At 39.1% G+C, this 19,147-nt stretch overlaps 1 protein-coding gene across 1 annotated transcript in view; it reads left to right on the top strand.

The window, feature by feature from the left end:
* SLC25A21 (solute carrier family 25 member 21) overlaps window positions 1-19,147 on the top strand; it is a 438,774-nt gene that overhangs the window by 310,206 nt on the left and 109,421 nt on the right. Inside the window, exon 5 of the mRNA XM_014734192.3 lies at window positions 6,302-6,385. Coding sequence (XP_014589678.1) covers window positions 6,302-6,385 — 84 coding nt within the window. The remainder of the gene's footprint in view (window positions 1-6,301; window positions 6,386-19,147) is intronic.

Raw genomic sequence — 19,147 nt, 5'->3', positions numbered from 1 at the left:
AGATAGGCTAATTACAGTGAATTAAAATCTTTATTTAATCTTCCTACAGTTATCCTTTTAATGTGTTCTGTAATTGCTAACCTTTAGTCTGTTAATCTCTGATTCATTAGTGGGCTTCTCAAGTGTTTATTAAGGAGCACGTGTAACATTCTGGTAATTACTAATAATCTTTGTTCATAGCACATTTACAAAGATCTCTGCGGGGAGTTTCATTCAGTTCATCACCACTTACTGTCAGAGTACAGTTTTTATTAGCAGTCTCCCACTCTTATAAAATACAGAATTTGGGGCTTTACAGAACAAAAGGAAATGTCTCTTCTGTCTTACGGCTAACAAACTCAAATATTAAGCCTGTGTGTTGCTGTCCCGTCAAAATCAAAGTGTCTAATGTCTGCTGTCCCATTTTACTGCTGAGGAGAAAGGTAAAGTGGGAATAAAGGACGAATCTTCCCAGGTTATACTATTTATTGGGGCCACACTGGAATCGTAACTGGTGGCTCCTAGTCTGTATCTCAATTCCCCAATGTGCCTCCCCTCCTTTAACACAAAGGTGTAATTTTTGTCATCTAGTGCATTATGGTAGCATAAACTCCACTCAGGAAAAAAGGTACCACATAGGGCTGTCTTTGGCGGTAAAGGTACCGTGCATCCCCACTCGAAACCAACCTAAACCTTCCTTCGTCCTCCTTGGTAGCTGATATCCCTTTAACGGGGACAAGTTCTGAGAGACAGCATATCAAATTAAAAGCCATAATAAGGGTAAATAATTGATGTGAATATTTTTCTGAGAGCAAGGTTGAATAGAGGAAGGGAAGAGAGAACACAAGAATACTATTGAACTGGAAAATGATCTGGACATGATGCTAGAAATCAACTCCACCTATCTCACTGCTTCGCTTAGCTTTAGTGGCAGAGCCAAAGGGATGGCTTGGAATGGCTTTTGCCTCCCCTCCCAAATCTCCATCAGTTCCCTACCCTACCCTAAAGCACCACCAATAATCACGTGATCTAACCAACAAACAGAGTGTGTGCTATGCAAATATAGCTTCAGGACAAATCTCATCACCTACCCCAGTCTGATTCTTTGCAACTCACTTGCTGCCCTTCATATAAGTATATAAGTTGTATATACATATACACACATATATAGATGTATCTGTGTATGTGTGTATGTCCCGAAGCTTCCACTCCCCAGAATAGACTCTATCAGCCATCAGTAATTTTTAAGAAGATGATAGAAGTAAAATTACTTTGGAGATAAAAGAACTGCATGAATTTGAGGTTTGGGAAGTCTCAAACAACTTCATCTGCCAGCTCTTAAGGCAGCAAAGCCATTTTGTTTCTTATAGACGTATCCTCCTCCAGGCCGTATCTTAAGAGGGGCGCAGACAAGCTGAATGTCTTAAGTGGCCTAATTGTGCTGAGAATCAACAACAGACTAATTTAAAATTTAGTGTCACTGACTGGGCACACAATCAGGTCAGTGGGAAAAGCTTCAGTCTTGGTTCTTGACGAGTTCAGAGAAAAATATTTTAGTGAGTGAGAACATTCTTTGGCTTTCAAAAATATGCTTGTGCATTTGTTTGTGAACTCTGAGCAGCCCTGCTGGCCCTACTGGTTACCACAGTGTCTCGCTTCATGTCGACCTGAGGCAGGTGGTAGGGCTCTTCCTTCCCACTTGTAGGCGTGTGCAGTCCTATGTTCCCGGGCACCATGGCAGAGGGGATTGCTGGCTCCTGGGCAATGGAATGTAGGGTTTGAGCCACACTCACCCCCTTATGTTTCACTCTGACTAGATGTCAGGCACTGGATAGTTCTCAATTGTTACCCCATTGTCCAATTTGCCAGTTTGGCAGCAAGTTCCATTCTAATAAAAGAGGTTACTCAGATGGAGATTCCAGATGTGTCTAAGCTGCTTTATTACAACAAGGGAAAGGTCCAACCTTTTCTTCTAAATACAATCAGGAGTAGTATGGCTTTGCCTTTGTAATTTTACAAAAAGTTGTGTTACGTAACTGGAAAATTGTCTCCTCGAGCATAGAGAGAATTTGCTAGCACAGAATGCTGCTTGGAAAATGCCGACGTAAAGATTCAATCCAAGAGAGAAACCTTTTAAGTTGCTGAAATGTAGTGGAGAGGAAAAAGGAAATTGCTGTTTTACATGATTGACCAAAGTGCACTATAATTATATTGACTTGAAACAGATTCCTTAGAAGAGCTGATAACTCTGTGATCAGAATAAGTCGTGTGTATTGGAACTGAATGCTGCATGTACTTTCTCTGCAAAGTGTGGACACGCCAGATGTGAGATGCGCAGTAGAAGAGACAACTGTACCTGCCTTAGCCTCTCTCTTGGGGCCTCCGGCCACTTTAGCAGAGTAAGGAAAGGTGGGGAGGCTTTACCAAGCATGCCTATCCTTTGCCATCCCTGTACAAAACAGCTTCTAGACTCTCCTCATGTAATGTCATTTTGATGTTGCTGCGCCTGTTTGTAATTAACACAGCGTCACTCATCAGACAGTCAGCTTCTAAATGGAACACTCCTCGAGAATTCCACTGACTGTCCTTTTTGCCTGTTCTAAAGTGTGTGGGTAAAGTTTAATCACGGATATTTAGCCCAAAGATATCCTTCCCATTTTCTCTCTTCCCTCCAATATCTCTGCATAGTACTATTTTCTATCAGTCACAGTCCACCCGTAAATAGGAGATCATCTCCAATGAGAGTGACACTGGTGCTCCTTCAGTGCCAGTAAAACTGGCTGGCTGACATCTGATACTCCGAAGCACTATACCTAAACATTATTACTTGCATACGGTAATCATCTATTTGTGCACCTCCTTCACCTTACTACAAGCTTCTAAAGGGCAGGATTATGTCTTATTTCTTTGTAAGCCCCCAAATAGTGGAGTACCTAATACACAGTAAGTGTTCAAGAACTCTTATTAACTGAATGAATAGCAGTTTAGAAATATTATCTGTTGGATTCTGAAAAAAGAAAGAAATTGCAACAAGTGAGTAAAGTGCCTAGACTTCCAATAGCCAGATTAGATAACTAGTTAAGTGTGAAATGGCTGTACTCTGTATTCATCTTTGCATAAGCTGACGGAAGACCCGCCTTGGTGTTGCCGGAGCATGCAGACGTTATAGACAAAGGTGACGTCTCTAACCCCAGCAGTAACAGAGGGGCTAAGGTCGGTTTTCTAAACATTGGGATTTTCTAGATATTCAGCTGAGGAGCAGAAAAAAGTCAAATGTCTATATTAGGCTTTGACTTTATCACGCAAATACTGTCCTCTAACCTGCTCAGGCCCGCGCCCACCCTGAGCAGCTGCATGCTGCCAGCCGAGTGCCAGAGCATCTGTCGCGAGGGAAAAGCCAAACAGGTTGCTATGATGGGGATCTTTTCCCTGGCTTCTCTTGAAATGACGACCTTTCCTCATGGCCTTTGTTTCTCTCATTTTCCCACCTAGAATGCTTCCTTCTAGCTGACTTTTTTTGCCTCTCTGAATCCTGTGAGAACCAGCTAAATCCCTTCTCCTTCCTGAAATCCTTGCGGACCCCCGCAGAAAGCAGTAATTGCTCCGCCAATGAACACCTGGGCCACTTGGTACCGAAGCTGCTTGACATTTTGGATATTTTTTCTTGTATTGTTAATTATTTTTTCTCATTTGTTTATTTATTGTGCTTCTTGAGAGTGGAGATAATGCCCTGTGTTTTTGTAAAACTTGTAGCATCTTATTTCTTCTGGCAAATATTTTTAAAATACTTGGTAATTGGGGAGAAAACATCTAGAAAGGAATTTGATGGAGGAAATGAACTTAATGAAAATTATCACAGATATTATGAAAAAAATCTATGAGCATGTAATACTTTTATAATAGATAAAACTGTTTTAAATAATTTTCTTAAAAATTTTCTGAAATGGGGCCAGCCCAGTGGCGCAGCGGTTAAGTGCGCACATTCTGCTTTGGCGGCCCAGGGGTTCACTGGTTCGGATCCTGTGTGCGGACATAGCACCACTTGGTAAGCCATGCTGTGGCAGGCATCCCACATATAAAGTAGAGGAAGATGGGCACGGTTGTTAGCTCAGGGCCAGTCTTCCTCAGCAAAAAGAGGAGGATTGGCAGCAGATGTTAGCTCAGGGCTGATCTTCCTCAAAAAAAATAAGTAAATAAATAAATAAATAAATTTTTTCTGAACCATTGAAGAGTCTTGGATTTCCTAACTAGACATAAGAAAATGTTTCATACTCAGCAATAAATATAGGTTGCAAATATGCAAATGCAGAGATGGAAATTTCTTTTTTCCACTGGAATCAAAGTCATAGTTTGGAAATCGCTATGTTCCAGAGCTGTTTGTTGTATAGACCTCCATATACTTCTCCCATTGTATGATTTTGTGTTTAGTATTGATTCATTTGTATCCAGGGTACCCAGTTATTTCATCTACATGCAGTAGTCCTGAAACACCGAACATGGTCTGTCTACCTGACCATCAAATCTCATTCTTGATTCTCTATAAACCGCTTACTGAGTCTCTGGGCCAGTAGTTAGACACAGACCAAGTGCACCTCTGGATCCAGAACAGTTTAAATCAGCTCACTCTTCTGGTCCATGATCTTCTGATAGGCTCCAGGCAATTTAAATGTAAGACATATAGTTCTTGTCCAGAAACTCACCTTCTAAAAATGATCCTGCTAAGTAAGGTGTGAGTTTGACAAGCAAAACCATTATGAAGATGAATATTTAGGACATTTTAAACTTTGGCATCAGTAGATCTGGAACTGTGGAATATTACTTGCTGGGTTGAAGAGGATCAAGAGGGAATCATGTTGAAAGTATCATAAAAAAAGTTATTTAAAGAGAAAAAGGACCATCCAAGAAGCTCACTCCTTCATTCCATTTCCGTTGCCTTCATTCATATTCTGCGTTATGTTCTTCACCCAGACGATCAATTACCCTCGTGGTTGCTCTGCCCTCCCTACTCCCATTCTAAGCCACCCAGTCAGGCAAGAAATATCTTTTTAGAGATTTGTCCATGCCAGGCACTCTGCTGGAAGGCTCAACTCCCTCATCTTAGAGCAGATACTGTCCTGCACAGTCACCCTCGGCAACTTTCCTCTTTACAAAATCAAATGTAATCCAGCCTCACTTTCCAGTCTTATCATATGCTCATTCTGTTCATATTCCCAACTGCTTCAGTCAAAGCAAAATATTCACTCTTTTCTCTGATATATGTATTAGTTTCCAGCATAACTCCCTAGGACCTAGAACTATAAAATATATCATTCTTAGAGGTAGAAATTGTGTTCCTATCGTAAATCCAACAATCTGAGAAAAGCATCTTAAAGTACACCGTATTAGAGGTGCTTTTGAAAAGTTCTTTTAAAAAATCCTTGGTAAAATTGTGGGGGGAAGAGCAGAAGAGAGAAGGGCCTTAACTCAGAATTAGGACAAGGAAGTTAAACACAAGGAGTAGGCAGGCTAAAGAAACCAGAAAATGGAGAACAGTGGGGAAATGAGAGTGCCGGTCATAAATCTCTAGAAACAAACCTCAGGGCAAAATACGAAATAAAAAGTTCAGACTCTCATACTGGAAACGCCCACATTTTGAAGGTTAGAGTTCTGAGATGCCCAAAAAGAATTTAGCTCTCTAAAATGGGACACATTTTTATTGAGAACCAACTATATGCAAAGCACTGTGCTTCTTTGAAGATCCAGGTAGCCTGAACTACCCCTAATGACAGACTCTGTTCCATCTCGAAGCAGCGATGGTAAACCATACAGCCAATACAGCACAGGCTCTTGTCTGCCAGAGCGAATCCCAAATCCACAATCAGGATCAAAGTTAGGCCATATCAGCTGCTGTATCGTTAACCTTTGTATTAAATTACCATCAAGAAGCACTAATTAAGATAAGAAATAGAGCTACATATTTCTTTCATATGCATCTTCAGATTTCTGAATTATACATTAAAACAATCTATGACATCTGTGTATGCTTTTCACAAAAGAAAAAAGCATAAATGCCTCAGGGTGCATCTGCCTGGCTAAGAAACAGATGAAAAAAACCTCTTTCTACAGTTTCTATTAAAGTACAAAGAAATATCGTAATTTTAAAGGCTACGAAAGAAGGTAAAGGTTATAGAAGGCAAACAAATCAATAAAATCTTTAGCAAGTACAAGAATATTTCAGATTAATCTGAAAAGGCTGAGTTTCCTAAGACTTTGAAAAATGAGAAAAGCCATTTGGCAAAATCCTTAACTGGGATTTTTTTTGTTTGTTTGATTTTGTTTCTAGGTTCCAGATTCAGAGATGTGCAACTGATCCAAACAGTTATAAAAGCCTAGGGGACAGCTTTCGGGTGATTTTCCGAACAGAAGGGTATGTATGTTTCTTCAAATATAGACTCTGTGTTGATATAGACGTTTTAATGTATTTCTACATAACATGTTTTCTCATTTTGAATGGCTTATTTTCCTAGTCTTATTAGGGAAAAAATACTTAAAAAGGTGCCGTTCTACTTTTTTGTGTTTTTTCTGATAGCATGATTAAAAACTAAATATGTATACAATGGAAACTACCACAAGAAGGATATTAATAATCAGTTTAATGACTACAGGACAATGTATAATTTGTGCCACTAAGACTTCTTAAAGTTTTCATAACTGAGGCTATCTGAATATAATAGTTCTTTATTTTGATGCTTTTATAATGCCCAAATGTGTTCCTTGTTTGTATAGTGGTTTATGAATATTCAATCAAAACAGATCTATGTCAAAAATTGATGCGTCAAATTCATTATCCCAGGTATTAGATGATCAAAGGAATAGAATATTTCAGTTACATAGATAAAATTGTCTGTGACATATAGATTCAATTAGACTCTCTCCAGCATAATTTTCCAAAGGTTTCGATTTGCTTTTGGAAGCGATTTTCATAAAAGAATTGGTTGAAAATAATAATTATTCAAAACTGGTAACAGTAATAATAGTAACTAGTACATATTTAGCCTCTACTGTGTACTGGGAAATCTCATAACTGTGAGGCAGGTATTATTAGGCTCCATTCCAGTTGGACAGATGAAGAAACCAAGACTCAGAAAAGTTAGTAACTCTCACATATCTGATAAGTAGTGGAGCCGGGACTCAAATTCAGGGCTGCTTGACCCCAAAGCCCGTGTTCCTAACCTCTGTGGATCACTACCTCTGTTAGCAGATTATACTCTGGATAATATTCTGCTAACTGTTTATTTCAATTAAAATATATCATTGATATCTTTCCATGGCAGTATAGTCTTTTTAACAACAGCATAGTATTTTTTTCCCTACATGCTGCAATTTATTAAATTAATCCTTTTGATGGACCATTAGGTTGTTTCCAGATTTTCACTATAATAAACAACAGAGCAATAAGTATTCTTGTACTATTTTTGCATTGTGTGCGTATATATATATATATTTCTATAAAATAAGCTCCTAGGTTTGTACTTACAGGATCAAATGATATGTACATTTTAAATCATAGATGTTGCCAAATTATCTTCCAAAAAGTATGTACCAATTTTATGCCTTAGTATGTGAGAGTTCTCCTTTCTCCACACCTTTTCAAACACTGAGCCTTATCAAGCATTATTTGGTATATCTGTCACTCACATGCATCTGCTGTTTATAATCTCATAATTGAAAAGTAAAACTGTCTTAATAGTATGCCTTTGATTGTAACTGGCATTGAGCATGCTTTTATATCATTGTGTCATTTCTTTTATGAATTCCTTATTTGTGTGCATTGCCCATTTCTCTTAGATTTTTTTTTATTGATTTGTAGGAGCTCAGTATGTATTATAGGTATTAATCCTTTGACTATTACATAGGTTGCAAATATTTTTCCCAACTTGTCATTTGTCTTGCAACCTTCAGAATTTTATGATTTTTGAAGATTGTGATTTGATGATTATGTCTATCTTTTCCCTTTTGATATCTACCCTTGATGTCACATTAAAAAAGAAAGACATGCTCTAACTCCAAGATTATAAACATTTTCTTCTAGCACTTTTTACATTTAAATCTTTAATCCATCTGATAATTTTTTTAATGTGCAGTGTGGTATATAGGAATTAACTTTCTTTTTCAAATGGTTAGTCAGTTTTCCAAACACCACTTGTTGAAAAATCCATCCTTTACTCACTAATTGGAAATGCTAGCTTTTGTATATATCAAACTTCTGCATACACATCATCTAAATTTTCCATTCTGTTCCTCCATTTCCTATTCTGTTTCATTAATTCATCTATGCCAGTATCATACTGTTTTAATTATTTTATCTTTAGAGTATTTGGGGAATATGTAAAAATAGGCCCTGCAGTATAAAGTCTAAACTCCTTATCATGGTTTACAGAGCCCTTCCCAGCATGGCCCTCTCTTCTTCTCCAGGCTCATTCCCCATACACACATCTGCTCTAGGAATAGCAAATGTTTGCAGTTTGCTGATCTCTCACACCCTCATGGCTTTGCATGCTAGTCCCTATTCCTGGAGGACTCAACCTCCTATTCCACCCAAGAAACTACCCATCTTCATTCCAGGGTGCCCTCAACTTTCACCCTCCCTGACCATCTTTTCTCTACCACGTGCTTTCTTTCCCAGTCTTTCTTTCTTTACATACGTGTGCTATATAAAATATAGCATGCAGCACCCTGAGTTACTGTGCTCATTTTCTGTCCGTCTCCTCTCTCCCACCCCAAGAGTATATTTTCCTAAGGGCCACGTTGCTTTTAGCTCTGTATTCCCAATACTGGGTTTGGCTCCGAGTAGAGATACTCAGTAAATGCATGCTGAACAAATGAATGAAAGTCATCTCACCAACATCGTAATGATGCAAAATGAAACAGAGATGGTAATTCTTGCTATAGACCACCCCCTCTAAACTTGTGATGATGATCACGATGTCTGATTAAATATTTTGAGGTTGCCTAGTGACATAGGATCAACAAATTCTTGCTATTACTCTGGAGATGTGATACCTAAGTGCTATACATTGATAATATACCTGCATTTACGACAGCTGGGATCAAAATCATGTTCCTTTTTTCAAAATTTATATAAAGTTAAAGACATCATAGTGTATTTTAGAGTCAATAAAAGTGTCCTTTTCCAGTAAAACAGTAGTGTCAGCATTGCCAAGTTCTGTAAGCTGTAACAGATACCTCTGAATTGGATGTGGGAGTTCCTTAGCCGGGCTCTTCATTTCATGTGTGTTTTAGGAAGAATTTGATGTTTCTGCTTTGATATCAAGTAATATAACAAACATACAGTATGTGTGGTCCTTGCATAGTAAAATTGGCCTTTTGCTAGACTGTATGTATAATTGCTTCTAGAGCAAATTGACATTCTTTCTGTAATGCCTTTAGATCTGGACATGTTGTTAGCCAAAAGCCAGAGAGCTCTAGTTTTAGAGAAGGAAATATTTGTAAAAATACAAAAGAAAAGACTGCCTGTTATTTTTGATACAGAACAAGAGCATTGCACAGCCTTAGGTTAAAAAAAAGAAGAAAGGAAACCTTTTAACACATGCTGTGTTGAATCTTTTTTTCCTAGTAAAAGCAGTTCCTTTTGATTTTCTTATTTAGCTTTTAGAATACACTCTGCTTTCAAAAATGTTTTTCTCGTTCGGGGGCATAGAGGCCAGCTTGGTCTGTGGCCTCTGGGAAGATAGCTCTAGTCAATTTAACTGTTAGCATAATTAGAATTCATCTCTGCTGGGTTTTCCCATCTCTTCTAGTTAAAGGTTTTAAAAGCTAGTCCTTTTCTGTTGTTAAAACATTAAAGTCCGTTAATACACTTAGAATGTGCGCAGATCTCCCATTTCCCGGCTCTGAGAGAGTGAAGTGGTACTCATCACCAGTCTGAAGAGACGCGATTCCCCACCTCCCTGCCCAGAATTCACATTTCCAAGCGATAATAGCTCAATCGCATGGGTCCAGATCCCTTTACTGTTTCTAAGATTCTTTTTCTTCTTAAAAGCATAGATACTTTGTGCTTTTATTAAAGACAGTTTTTCAACCCAGCTTTACAGAGGTGAAATTAAGTTGAAAAAAAAAAAAGAAAAGGCCTTCCAAATTCTAAGGATTTCTATTGTATGGAGTTATCCTATTTAGTTAGCTTTTTACCAGAGAAGCCATCACTGTTTTCTTTAACGGAGAAGAGAGAAAACAGAGGGAAGAAATTTGTCGCTGTTGAAAGTCCCTCCATCGTTTTTCCATTACACGATATCACCTTTCACTAAACACCAAATTTTGTTATTTATTGAATGAAAAGAAGACAATGTGGAAGTAGTGGCTATAAACCCTTAATTTTAAAATAGCTATTCTAAAACCGTTGGTATTCCTACCCTCAAATCACACAGCAATTTAAAGCAGCTTTTATCTCATCCTTCAAGTACAGTATGAAAGCTCTAAGAGACCCGTGTATGTTCAGTCAACCAAATCTTGTCAATTCTGAGGCAGCACCACAAACCTCTGACAACTCAAGACTCTTAATCCAGACGTTGCCCCATCCCTTGCAGACAACTTTGTATCTGTGATAAGTTCATGGTTTTCCGTCAGTCGGCTTTCATTCTGCATGTTTCTTAGTTTTCTTATGAGAAAAATTCTTGGGCATTGGTTTGCCCAAGGCAAATAACTAGGAAACAACTAGGTCAGATTAAACTTAGTTTCAAATGAGAAACATGTTGATTGCTGGTGCCTTCAGAAATATGGTATTCTTCAGAAAGTATTACTGTAGAAAATATGTGGTTGCATTTGGGGGGCATTTGAACTGTGTTTTGTTTTGTGATTTGTTTTCTGTAACCACTGATGCTGCCCCAAGTATCATCTTACAATCAGACCACTTGGTGATTATAATATTTTCTAGTTAAATGACATTTAAGGCCTCGTTTTATGAGCTCCAGCATAATTGGCTAATTTGGTAAACTCCAGATGTGTGAGATAATGTGCCACTCGTTTAAGTGCCTTTCAGACGGCATAAATGGCACAGCCCCAGGGGGTATAATCACTCCCTCTTGTTTTCATTAAGAAGGGGAATGAGTGGCTTGTGACACAGACAAAGGAAGTAGGGCGTCTACAACTCAAAATCAACAACAACCCAGTAAGATTTGGACATTTTCTTTTTACACGTGAAGTTACTCCAAGATCTTTGGCTTAATTTGGTGTCTTAGTGGGTCTGCTTTTTGAAAAGTGGTTTACATAATCTAACATGAAAAGACCTCTGGAAAGAGAAAGACTTGCCGCTATAGAAAACCCCAGAGTATAGCAGTCTCTGGAAACTGTCCCTCACTCTCACGTGGAAGTGAGGGGCAGCATTGTGTTTGAAGAGACAATGGAGAAGCTAATTCTTCCCACAGTCAGGAATCTTAGTTATCTGAGCAATCAGCATCCTCACCACCTGAACTCAAGTTCCGACTTCACAAGGCCCTGTAGTTGCTGCTGCTTTTTCTCTTCTCTCGACCCCCTTAATCATCCAACAGAAACCAACTCATCCACCCGGGATTGCCACGCTGGAGTGGGGCAGGTGGTTCTTGGCATCACTGTTCCCTGGATCCTGGGGCTGGTCGCCTTTATCTGACTGTCAGTCCAGTGGAGTTCACATACAGCTGAGTCGTGGTTCACTGTGGACTCACTGCCATTACCCAATGCAGAGTTTTCACTCAGATTAATTACAGACTGTACCCCAGAGCCCTAAGCAGATAATCCACAGTGCAAGTCACTTGTGTGTTGATCACTGGGTATTGACTGGGTTTGCAAGCCTGGTTTGCCCAAGTGAATTCATTCTTTGGCGGGTGCCAGATATGCACCATGACTTCTCATGCCTTGATACCTTCTCTCCTTTCCTTTTTATTTTACCAAAGAGGCCCTTCCTAGTACCCACTGGACCTCCCTTGAGTGCTCCCTTGTTTTGTTTTGTTTCCAGCTTTATTGAGATATAATTGACATATAACATTGTGTAAGCTGAAGATGTATGACGTGATGATTTGATACACATATATATTGAGAAATGATTACCACAATAAGGTTAGTTAACACCTCCATCACCTCACATAATTACCATTTTTTTGTGTATAGTGAGAACATTTAAGATCTACTCTCCTAACACCTTTCAAGTATACGATACAGTATTGTTAACTCTAGTCACCATGCTGTCCCTTACATCCCTGCTCCTTTGTTTTCATGCGATGAGGAGAAGGGAAGGAGAAAATCCCAGCTGCTCTTGCTTCCACACTACAGAGGTGCAGCCCTGGCCTGCCCAGGGTTCTTAATGATGACACAGGTGTCCTCTTTAGCTAGGACAAAAAGAGAAACCAGAAAAAAAATAACACAGCAGGTGGGGGTTTGGAGAATAAACTATGGCAGATCTATCTGGCAGGTGTTACCAATGGTGGACCCACATCCAGAATATGGCACCCAGTAGACTGAAGTTGTTTTCTTCTTCCAAGTCTTCTCCTGTTTTGGAAAGAAAGAAAAGAGATGATCTCAATTCAGGCATGGGCCTACTATTATTCTTCTTGAATGATCTGTGTTCTTTTTAAAAATGGTTTATCATGCTTTAGTACAGCATACTCACAAATTTTCAGTAATAAAATATATGTCATCACTTTTCACAAAAAGCTTATGCTATGTTGCTAACAAACTTTAAACTCTGATTATTTAGCAAGTCAAGGTTGAAAATGAAAGGATGAAGGGTAAAGAGAAAGAATACTGAAGAAGAATAAACAGTAGCTTATTTCAATATTAAAAAAAAAAACAGGTAATTGAGCCATGAATACATTATTTGGCATTTCTGTTTTACCAGATTATTTTACACCACTGCTAAGGCGAATAGTTGTTAATTTAAGCTGTATTCAGTTGTAAAGTAGTCTTTACAATCAGGGAGTGGATAATGAATTTTCATAGTGCTCAGATAGCAGCATCCTAAGTGCTTGATGTCCCAGAGTTCTGTTTCCTTTTCTAAATCAGAGCTCTTTTGTTCTGCCCACAGAGTGACCTTTAGAATGGTTTCAGCTCCTCGATCTCCCTCCTGTCATCACCACAGATTGCTAGCTGACAGTCACAGTCCAGCTCCCCCAGCCTCTCACTAACGATGCTTTCTGACTTACTGACTGGCCTTTGGCAAGGATTTAACTGTTGCCAAAGAGTAAGTGAAAACGTTTGCAGTGATGTCAGCCCGTCAGCAAGGCCTGATTAAGAGACCAAACACAGCCTCTCTCAGCATGCAGTGCTGACAAGAAGGAAAGGAGGACCAGTTGTTTGGGTGGAAGTAATTGTCTTTTGGGAAGGTTGGTGTCTCAATCCAGAGCCTGACCAGATATTCCTATGTTTTATAGAGTGTTAATGGGAGCTGAGGGGATTCCGTAGTCAATGGGAGACGTCCCATTGGAAATATTTTTAAGTCTTTATTTTAACTTATTCTGGATTTCTGATGGGCTAGAAGCATAGTCACCTTGGGGAAAAAAATATGTCTTTACCAAAAACAAAATCCTTTTTCTAGTGGTTGTTAAACTGAACATTTTCATATGAGAATGACAAAGAAAATCTCCTAGAAATTCTTCTACCTCTGTCTGATTCTCTTATTGTAGAAAATAACTTAGATGTGATTTGATGTAGACAAAGTTAAAGAAGTTAATATTTTTACCTTCATCATTGATTTCATCTGGTGTCTCTGATTTTGTGGAATTACATCATTCAATATACTATCTTTTTGGTAGGAAGTCTTTTGTCCCTGGCTATATGCAAATTTGATCTCATTTTATTTTCCTTGGGAAGAAAAAGATCACATAAGAAATTTATAAGCATTGGCAAGATACGTACAGACGTACATACACATACACACATACATGTATTTAAACTCTAATTAGATTGCTTATAGTTTAGATTGCTCTATTTTCTCTGTAAATCCCATGAGTCAAATGCCATTGGAGAATCCATGTGTGTTAATTATGATCAGCTTCCACCCAATTCCTGCTTAGGAATCCGTTTAGTCACCTAATTACGTTGCTCTTAACATCGGTCTATGACTTTTTTGTCTGGTCTCATGACTTCAGATTTGCCTTTCCTCCAGGTCCTTCAGGTAGTTTGAAACTGGAGGAAAGGAGAAAATGCAGACACTATTTCTATAACAGTGATTATATTCTAAACTGTCGTAACCATTTTGGCCCTTTACCATTTGTGAATTGTGTCCACATGTATTACCTCACTTCTTGCTCACAGGAATGCTGACAGGTAGGAAGGTGGGGAGGATGATCTCTAGTTTTCTGGACAGGAAACTGATAGAATGTTAAGGGACCTGCGCATCATCCCACAGCTGGTATTTGTTGGGGTGGAGATTCGTCCAAGGTCTTCCGAATCCTGTATCACGCTCCCTACTCTGTCAATAACAGTAGTGGTACTAGTAATAATAGAAGCAACACCTCAGACTTACACTGTTCCCGTTATGGGTTCAGAGCATTGTCACATGTTTCGTCTCGCTTGGCTGAACAACACCTGGGGAAGGTAGAGAAGAGACAGTGTAGTTGGTTACATTCTGCAAATCAGAAAACTTCAAGAGAAAGGAGTTTAATGAGATTCCCAGAACAATAGATTGGATCCCAAGATCAGCACTCAAAGAATACAAAGATCTAATTTTTTTTTTTAAGTGACATCTTGGACAAATTAAATTGAACTATAAATGTACTCTGAAGTGTGGCACCATCATCCCGTGAGACCAAGATAGAGGCACATGATCCTTAGGACAGAGCCCTCTCCAAAGGGAAGTTACAGGGTGCAGTTTAAGGTTAAGGCTTAGTGCATGAGCTTAACTCAGTTATTTGACCTGTCAGTGCCTTTGGCTAACTCAACTTGAGTATTGGGTAATAACCAGGAAAACCTCATGAAACACGAGATAAGGCATTTAACCAAAGTTCCTTGGATGAATTGTGAGAAGGGGTGAAAATCATCATATGATTGCATTATATGTTGAAATATGTGGTCACCAAAACCCAGAACAGATGCCGGCCCTATGCAGTGGCCTCGTTCTCCTGCTGATAAACACTGTGTTCATAGTTCTCCTTGTCTGCCCACAGAGAACTCATAGGAAAACAAAGCCCTGGGTACCAGGAAATCTAATGTAGACAGTCTCAGTGGTAACAAAAAATGAGATAAAGTGTGAGATGAGCTTTGGAAACTCTTAAAGAGAGTTTGTAAGTTTGTGTTAGATGAATGAATTTTTTTTTATTTCTTTACATAAAGCCCTTCCTAAATTAGAAGAATCAAGACCCAAAATGAGAGAAAAGGACACACTCTGGTGGCATTACCATTTTGTATCCTGTAAGTTTTCAGTGAACAAGTCAAAGCATTTCAAAAGTCAAATAATGAAATTCCCAGAAGTTGGCACTGTTTATAAAAGAAGCAAAATTAAAAGGATGTTGCAATGTAATCCATTAAGCGATAGGACATGCCAGTAACTACAGATCTGACTTCATGTGTAAAATAAAATATGTGTTAATAACAAAAATGTTTCTTAACCTCTTGTTCACTCCTTAATCCCCATAATCTGGCTTCTGTCTATACCCATGTTTGCAAACTGCTCTCTCAGAAGCCACCACAAACCTCCCATCCTTTTCCATAGAATCTGAGACATTGAAGATTGTAAGATGTGCCTTTATTTTATATACCGTTAGAAAGAAAAAATGCTGACAATTAAACTCCTTGGAATGATTTAACAATGGATATGGGTGTTCAGGGAGAAGGAGAAATTTTGAATGACATTCTAGTTTGGCGCATGGATGACTGGTGATGGCCAAATTATATCACTTGCACATTCAGAAATTTTTCATGATTTCCCATTGATCCCTGTGGTAAACCACCACCAAGATGGCCCCAAGTATCTCTGCCTCCTTGTATTTATGCCTTTATATAATCCCCTCCTTTGAGATGGACTAGGCTTGCTGACTCTCTTCCAATGAAGAGAATATGGCAGAAGTGATAAGATGTTATTTTTGAGATTAGTATATCAAAGACTGGCTTCCATCTTGGTGGCCTTTTCTTAATCTCCTTGCTCTTTTGGTTTCTTGCTTCTCCATTGATTTGAAGTAAGCTGCCCTACAGAGAAGCCCATGTGGCAAGGAACTGAAGGTAGCTCTGGCCAATAGCCAATGAGGAACTGAGGCCCTCAATCCAACAACAACTTGGAAGGCACTGAATCCTACCAACAACGACATGAGTGACCTTGGAAGTAAATCCTCTACCAGTCAAGCCTTCAAATAAGACCTCAGGCCCAGCTGACAGTTTGACTGTAATCTCATGAGAGATCTGGAGTCAGGGGCACATGCTAAGCCATGCCCAGGTTCATCACCCATGTAAATTGTGTGATAATAACATGTTGCCACCAAGTGTTTGGGAAATTTGTTACACAGAAGTGGTTAACTAATATAATTCACAAAAGCAAATCTGAAACCCTTGACATATTTATTTGGGACCCTACATTTCTAGTTCGAATCTTTCAAGCTTTACCTTACCTAGGGTCATCACATGCATCTTTATTTTCAGGCCTTTCTGGATCAATTATGGCTTCTCAAAACAATTTTTCTGTGCTTTTTCTTATGCACATGCACGTTCATCAGCCAAGAATGATATTTTCCCTTTGTCCAGCTATGGAAATTCTGTTCATCCATAAATACCCAACTGATATACTACCTTCTCTTTGGTGCTTTCTTTCATTATCCAAAATGGAAATAATTTTCTCCATCTGTTCTCTTACAGCACTTTCTTCCTCCATGCCATGACTCATTTCTCTTTGGAGTCAGAGAGACCTGGATTAAAATCCCACATATAAATTTTGGGACCTTGGGCAAATTACTTAACCTCATTGTATTCCGTTTCTTCATTTGTAACACAAAGTTAATAGTACCTTGTAGAGGAGGAAGACATTTCCTCTACCCTCTCTGGGTTCGTCTGGCCAGAGAATGAATTAAATTCACATGAGACAGAATAATAGGAGAAAATTAAAGAAAGCTTTATAACATGTATACATGGCAGAGGCTCAGGCAAGCTGAGCAACTCACCAAAATGGCTGAAGCCACCACCTTAAATATCATATTCAGCTAAAGACAAAGGAGGATGTTGGGGGTGGGGGGAGTCAGTTACAGGAGGTTACCAGACAAGCACAATAAACAGGAATAAGATTATTATGCGGATTTAAGTCCGTGCATTCTGTATTGATAGGAGTTTCTAGAGATAAGGTCATCCCCCTTCTTCCTGGTACAAAGAGGGGGACAGCTGGAGATTTCCCTTACAAATGTAAATGTTTCTTAACAAAGGGTAAGCAAGTTCCACTCCTCAGAGCCTCCTTTCCTGTCCCAGTTTATTAAAAGTAACCAGCCCCAAATAATCTTCCTGCCAAAGAGACATATCTTGGGGTGGCCAATGCCAGTCCCTCACAACCTAGTTTACTGTATGGCTATCACTCAGTGTAATACATGGTATATAAATATACACACAATAGTTGTTAGCTAGTCCCAATATTAGTACCTTATATTGTAGCTAATTATTTGTAACTATTTAGAATTATTTAAATATGTGGAACTGATGAAATCACCTTTGGGGCTCCTAAAGTATATCACACAGTTCTTTGTGTATAATCATCACCCAATTTATGTTTATTGAATTTAATTGAATGATTGCTGGTTTCATATATTCAGCTATTCTGGCCACATTAATATAGAAAATAAATATAGTCAAATCAAAAAAAAATACCAAGAAAAATTTATTATTCCCATGATATCATTAAGAACAAGAATCCTAAGATGATAATTTGTCTCTATCTCCAGAAAAATAGCATTTTTGTAACAGTCTCTGAAAGGCAGTAGAAGACTGTTAATAGGCATGCGGGTGTCTAAAGGAGGGGTGGGATTTGGCGTGTAGCCTTTAGATTCAGAGGACCTACTGTTGGCAAGTGTTGCTGGGTGGTATTGGGGGGCGGTGTTTAGCTAGGGAAACTGGAAGGGCTGATGATGATCCAACCGAGGGGCAAACAGTCCATGCCCATTGCTTAGAACGTGTCTGTCTTCACTACTGTACTTACGACACTGCCTGCCAAGGGTTTAATAGGCACAGGGACCCAAAACAGTATAAATAAAAACCAAATATTCTAGTCAATAAGAAGATGAAAGAAGGTAAAAGCAAAAGAGTGTTTAAAACAGAATCAGAGGCAAATCAAGAGTTAGAATTTTAAAAGACTATATTAACAGACTTCTGGTTCCAGCAGCCACAGAGTAGCTTTTATCAGAACAACCCTCGTGCTGAAAACAACTGTAAACGTTGGACAGAATACACAAACTACTTTCTGAAAGCATGAGAGAGCCACCAGAGCAGGCAGAAATTGCAAAGGGCTATGAAACCCAAAAGAAGGAAACCCGCCTCAGTGAGGTCCACATTCACCCAGCCTCTTTCCCTGAAAGCTTTGCCAAGTCTTGTGAAGAAGGTGGGAGGAAGGAGTTGAGACCAAGTCTTAGTTGGAGAGGAGTTGGAGGTTGGCGTTCAGAACTACCAAATGGCCAGGACCGAAGGAGCAAAAATCTCAGAGAGGAGGGAAACTGAAGAGAAGTGAACCCACAGATCTACATGCAATTGACTCTTGAGATATTTGCCAACTCCTAAGATGTGTGTGAGCATGAAGAAACTCCAAGAAACCCAGCAAAAAAAAACCCCAAAAACCCAGAAGTTGAGGAGCTATAGAGATGCACAGAAATTCCGGCAGCCCCATGATGCTGAGGAGACAAAGGTTGGAGCTCAAGCCCAGCCAGGTGGAAGACTTGGAGAAACACTCCAGGTTTTCAGCTGAGACCCAGAATGTCCACTCCCAAGAGTAAAGGCTCTGCTCTAGAAATCAGGGCTAAACTTAAACACATTGTCCCTAACAAAGCCTACATCCAACCCTCAGCAAGATGAAGGCAATCTGCTGTGCTCCATCTGTTTGCTCAGAGAAAATTTATGCCTCTTTGAAGGAAGGTACCATCATCCCGAGGCTCTTTGATCTTTCCATGCACAATGTCCTGCGTTCAATAAAAAATTATGGGGACTACAGGAAAAAAAGACCGGACAACAGATATCAAGAGAAAGG

Source organism: Equus caballus, chromosome 1, assembly GCF_041296265.1.
Source record: "Equus caballus isolate H_3958 breed thoroughbred chromosome 1, TB-T2T, whole genome shotgun sequence".
NCBI lineage: Eukaryota > Metazoa > Chordata > Mammalia > Perissodactyla > Equidae > Equus > Equus caballus.
This window is presented reverse-complemented; position numbering and strand designations above follow the sequence as displayed.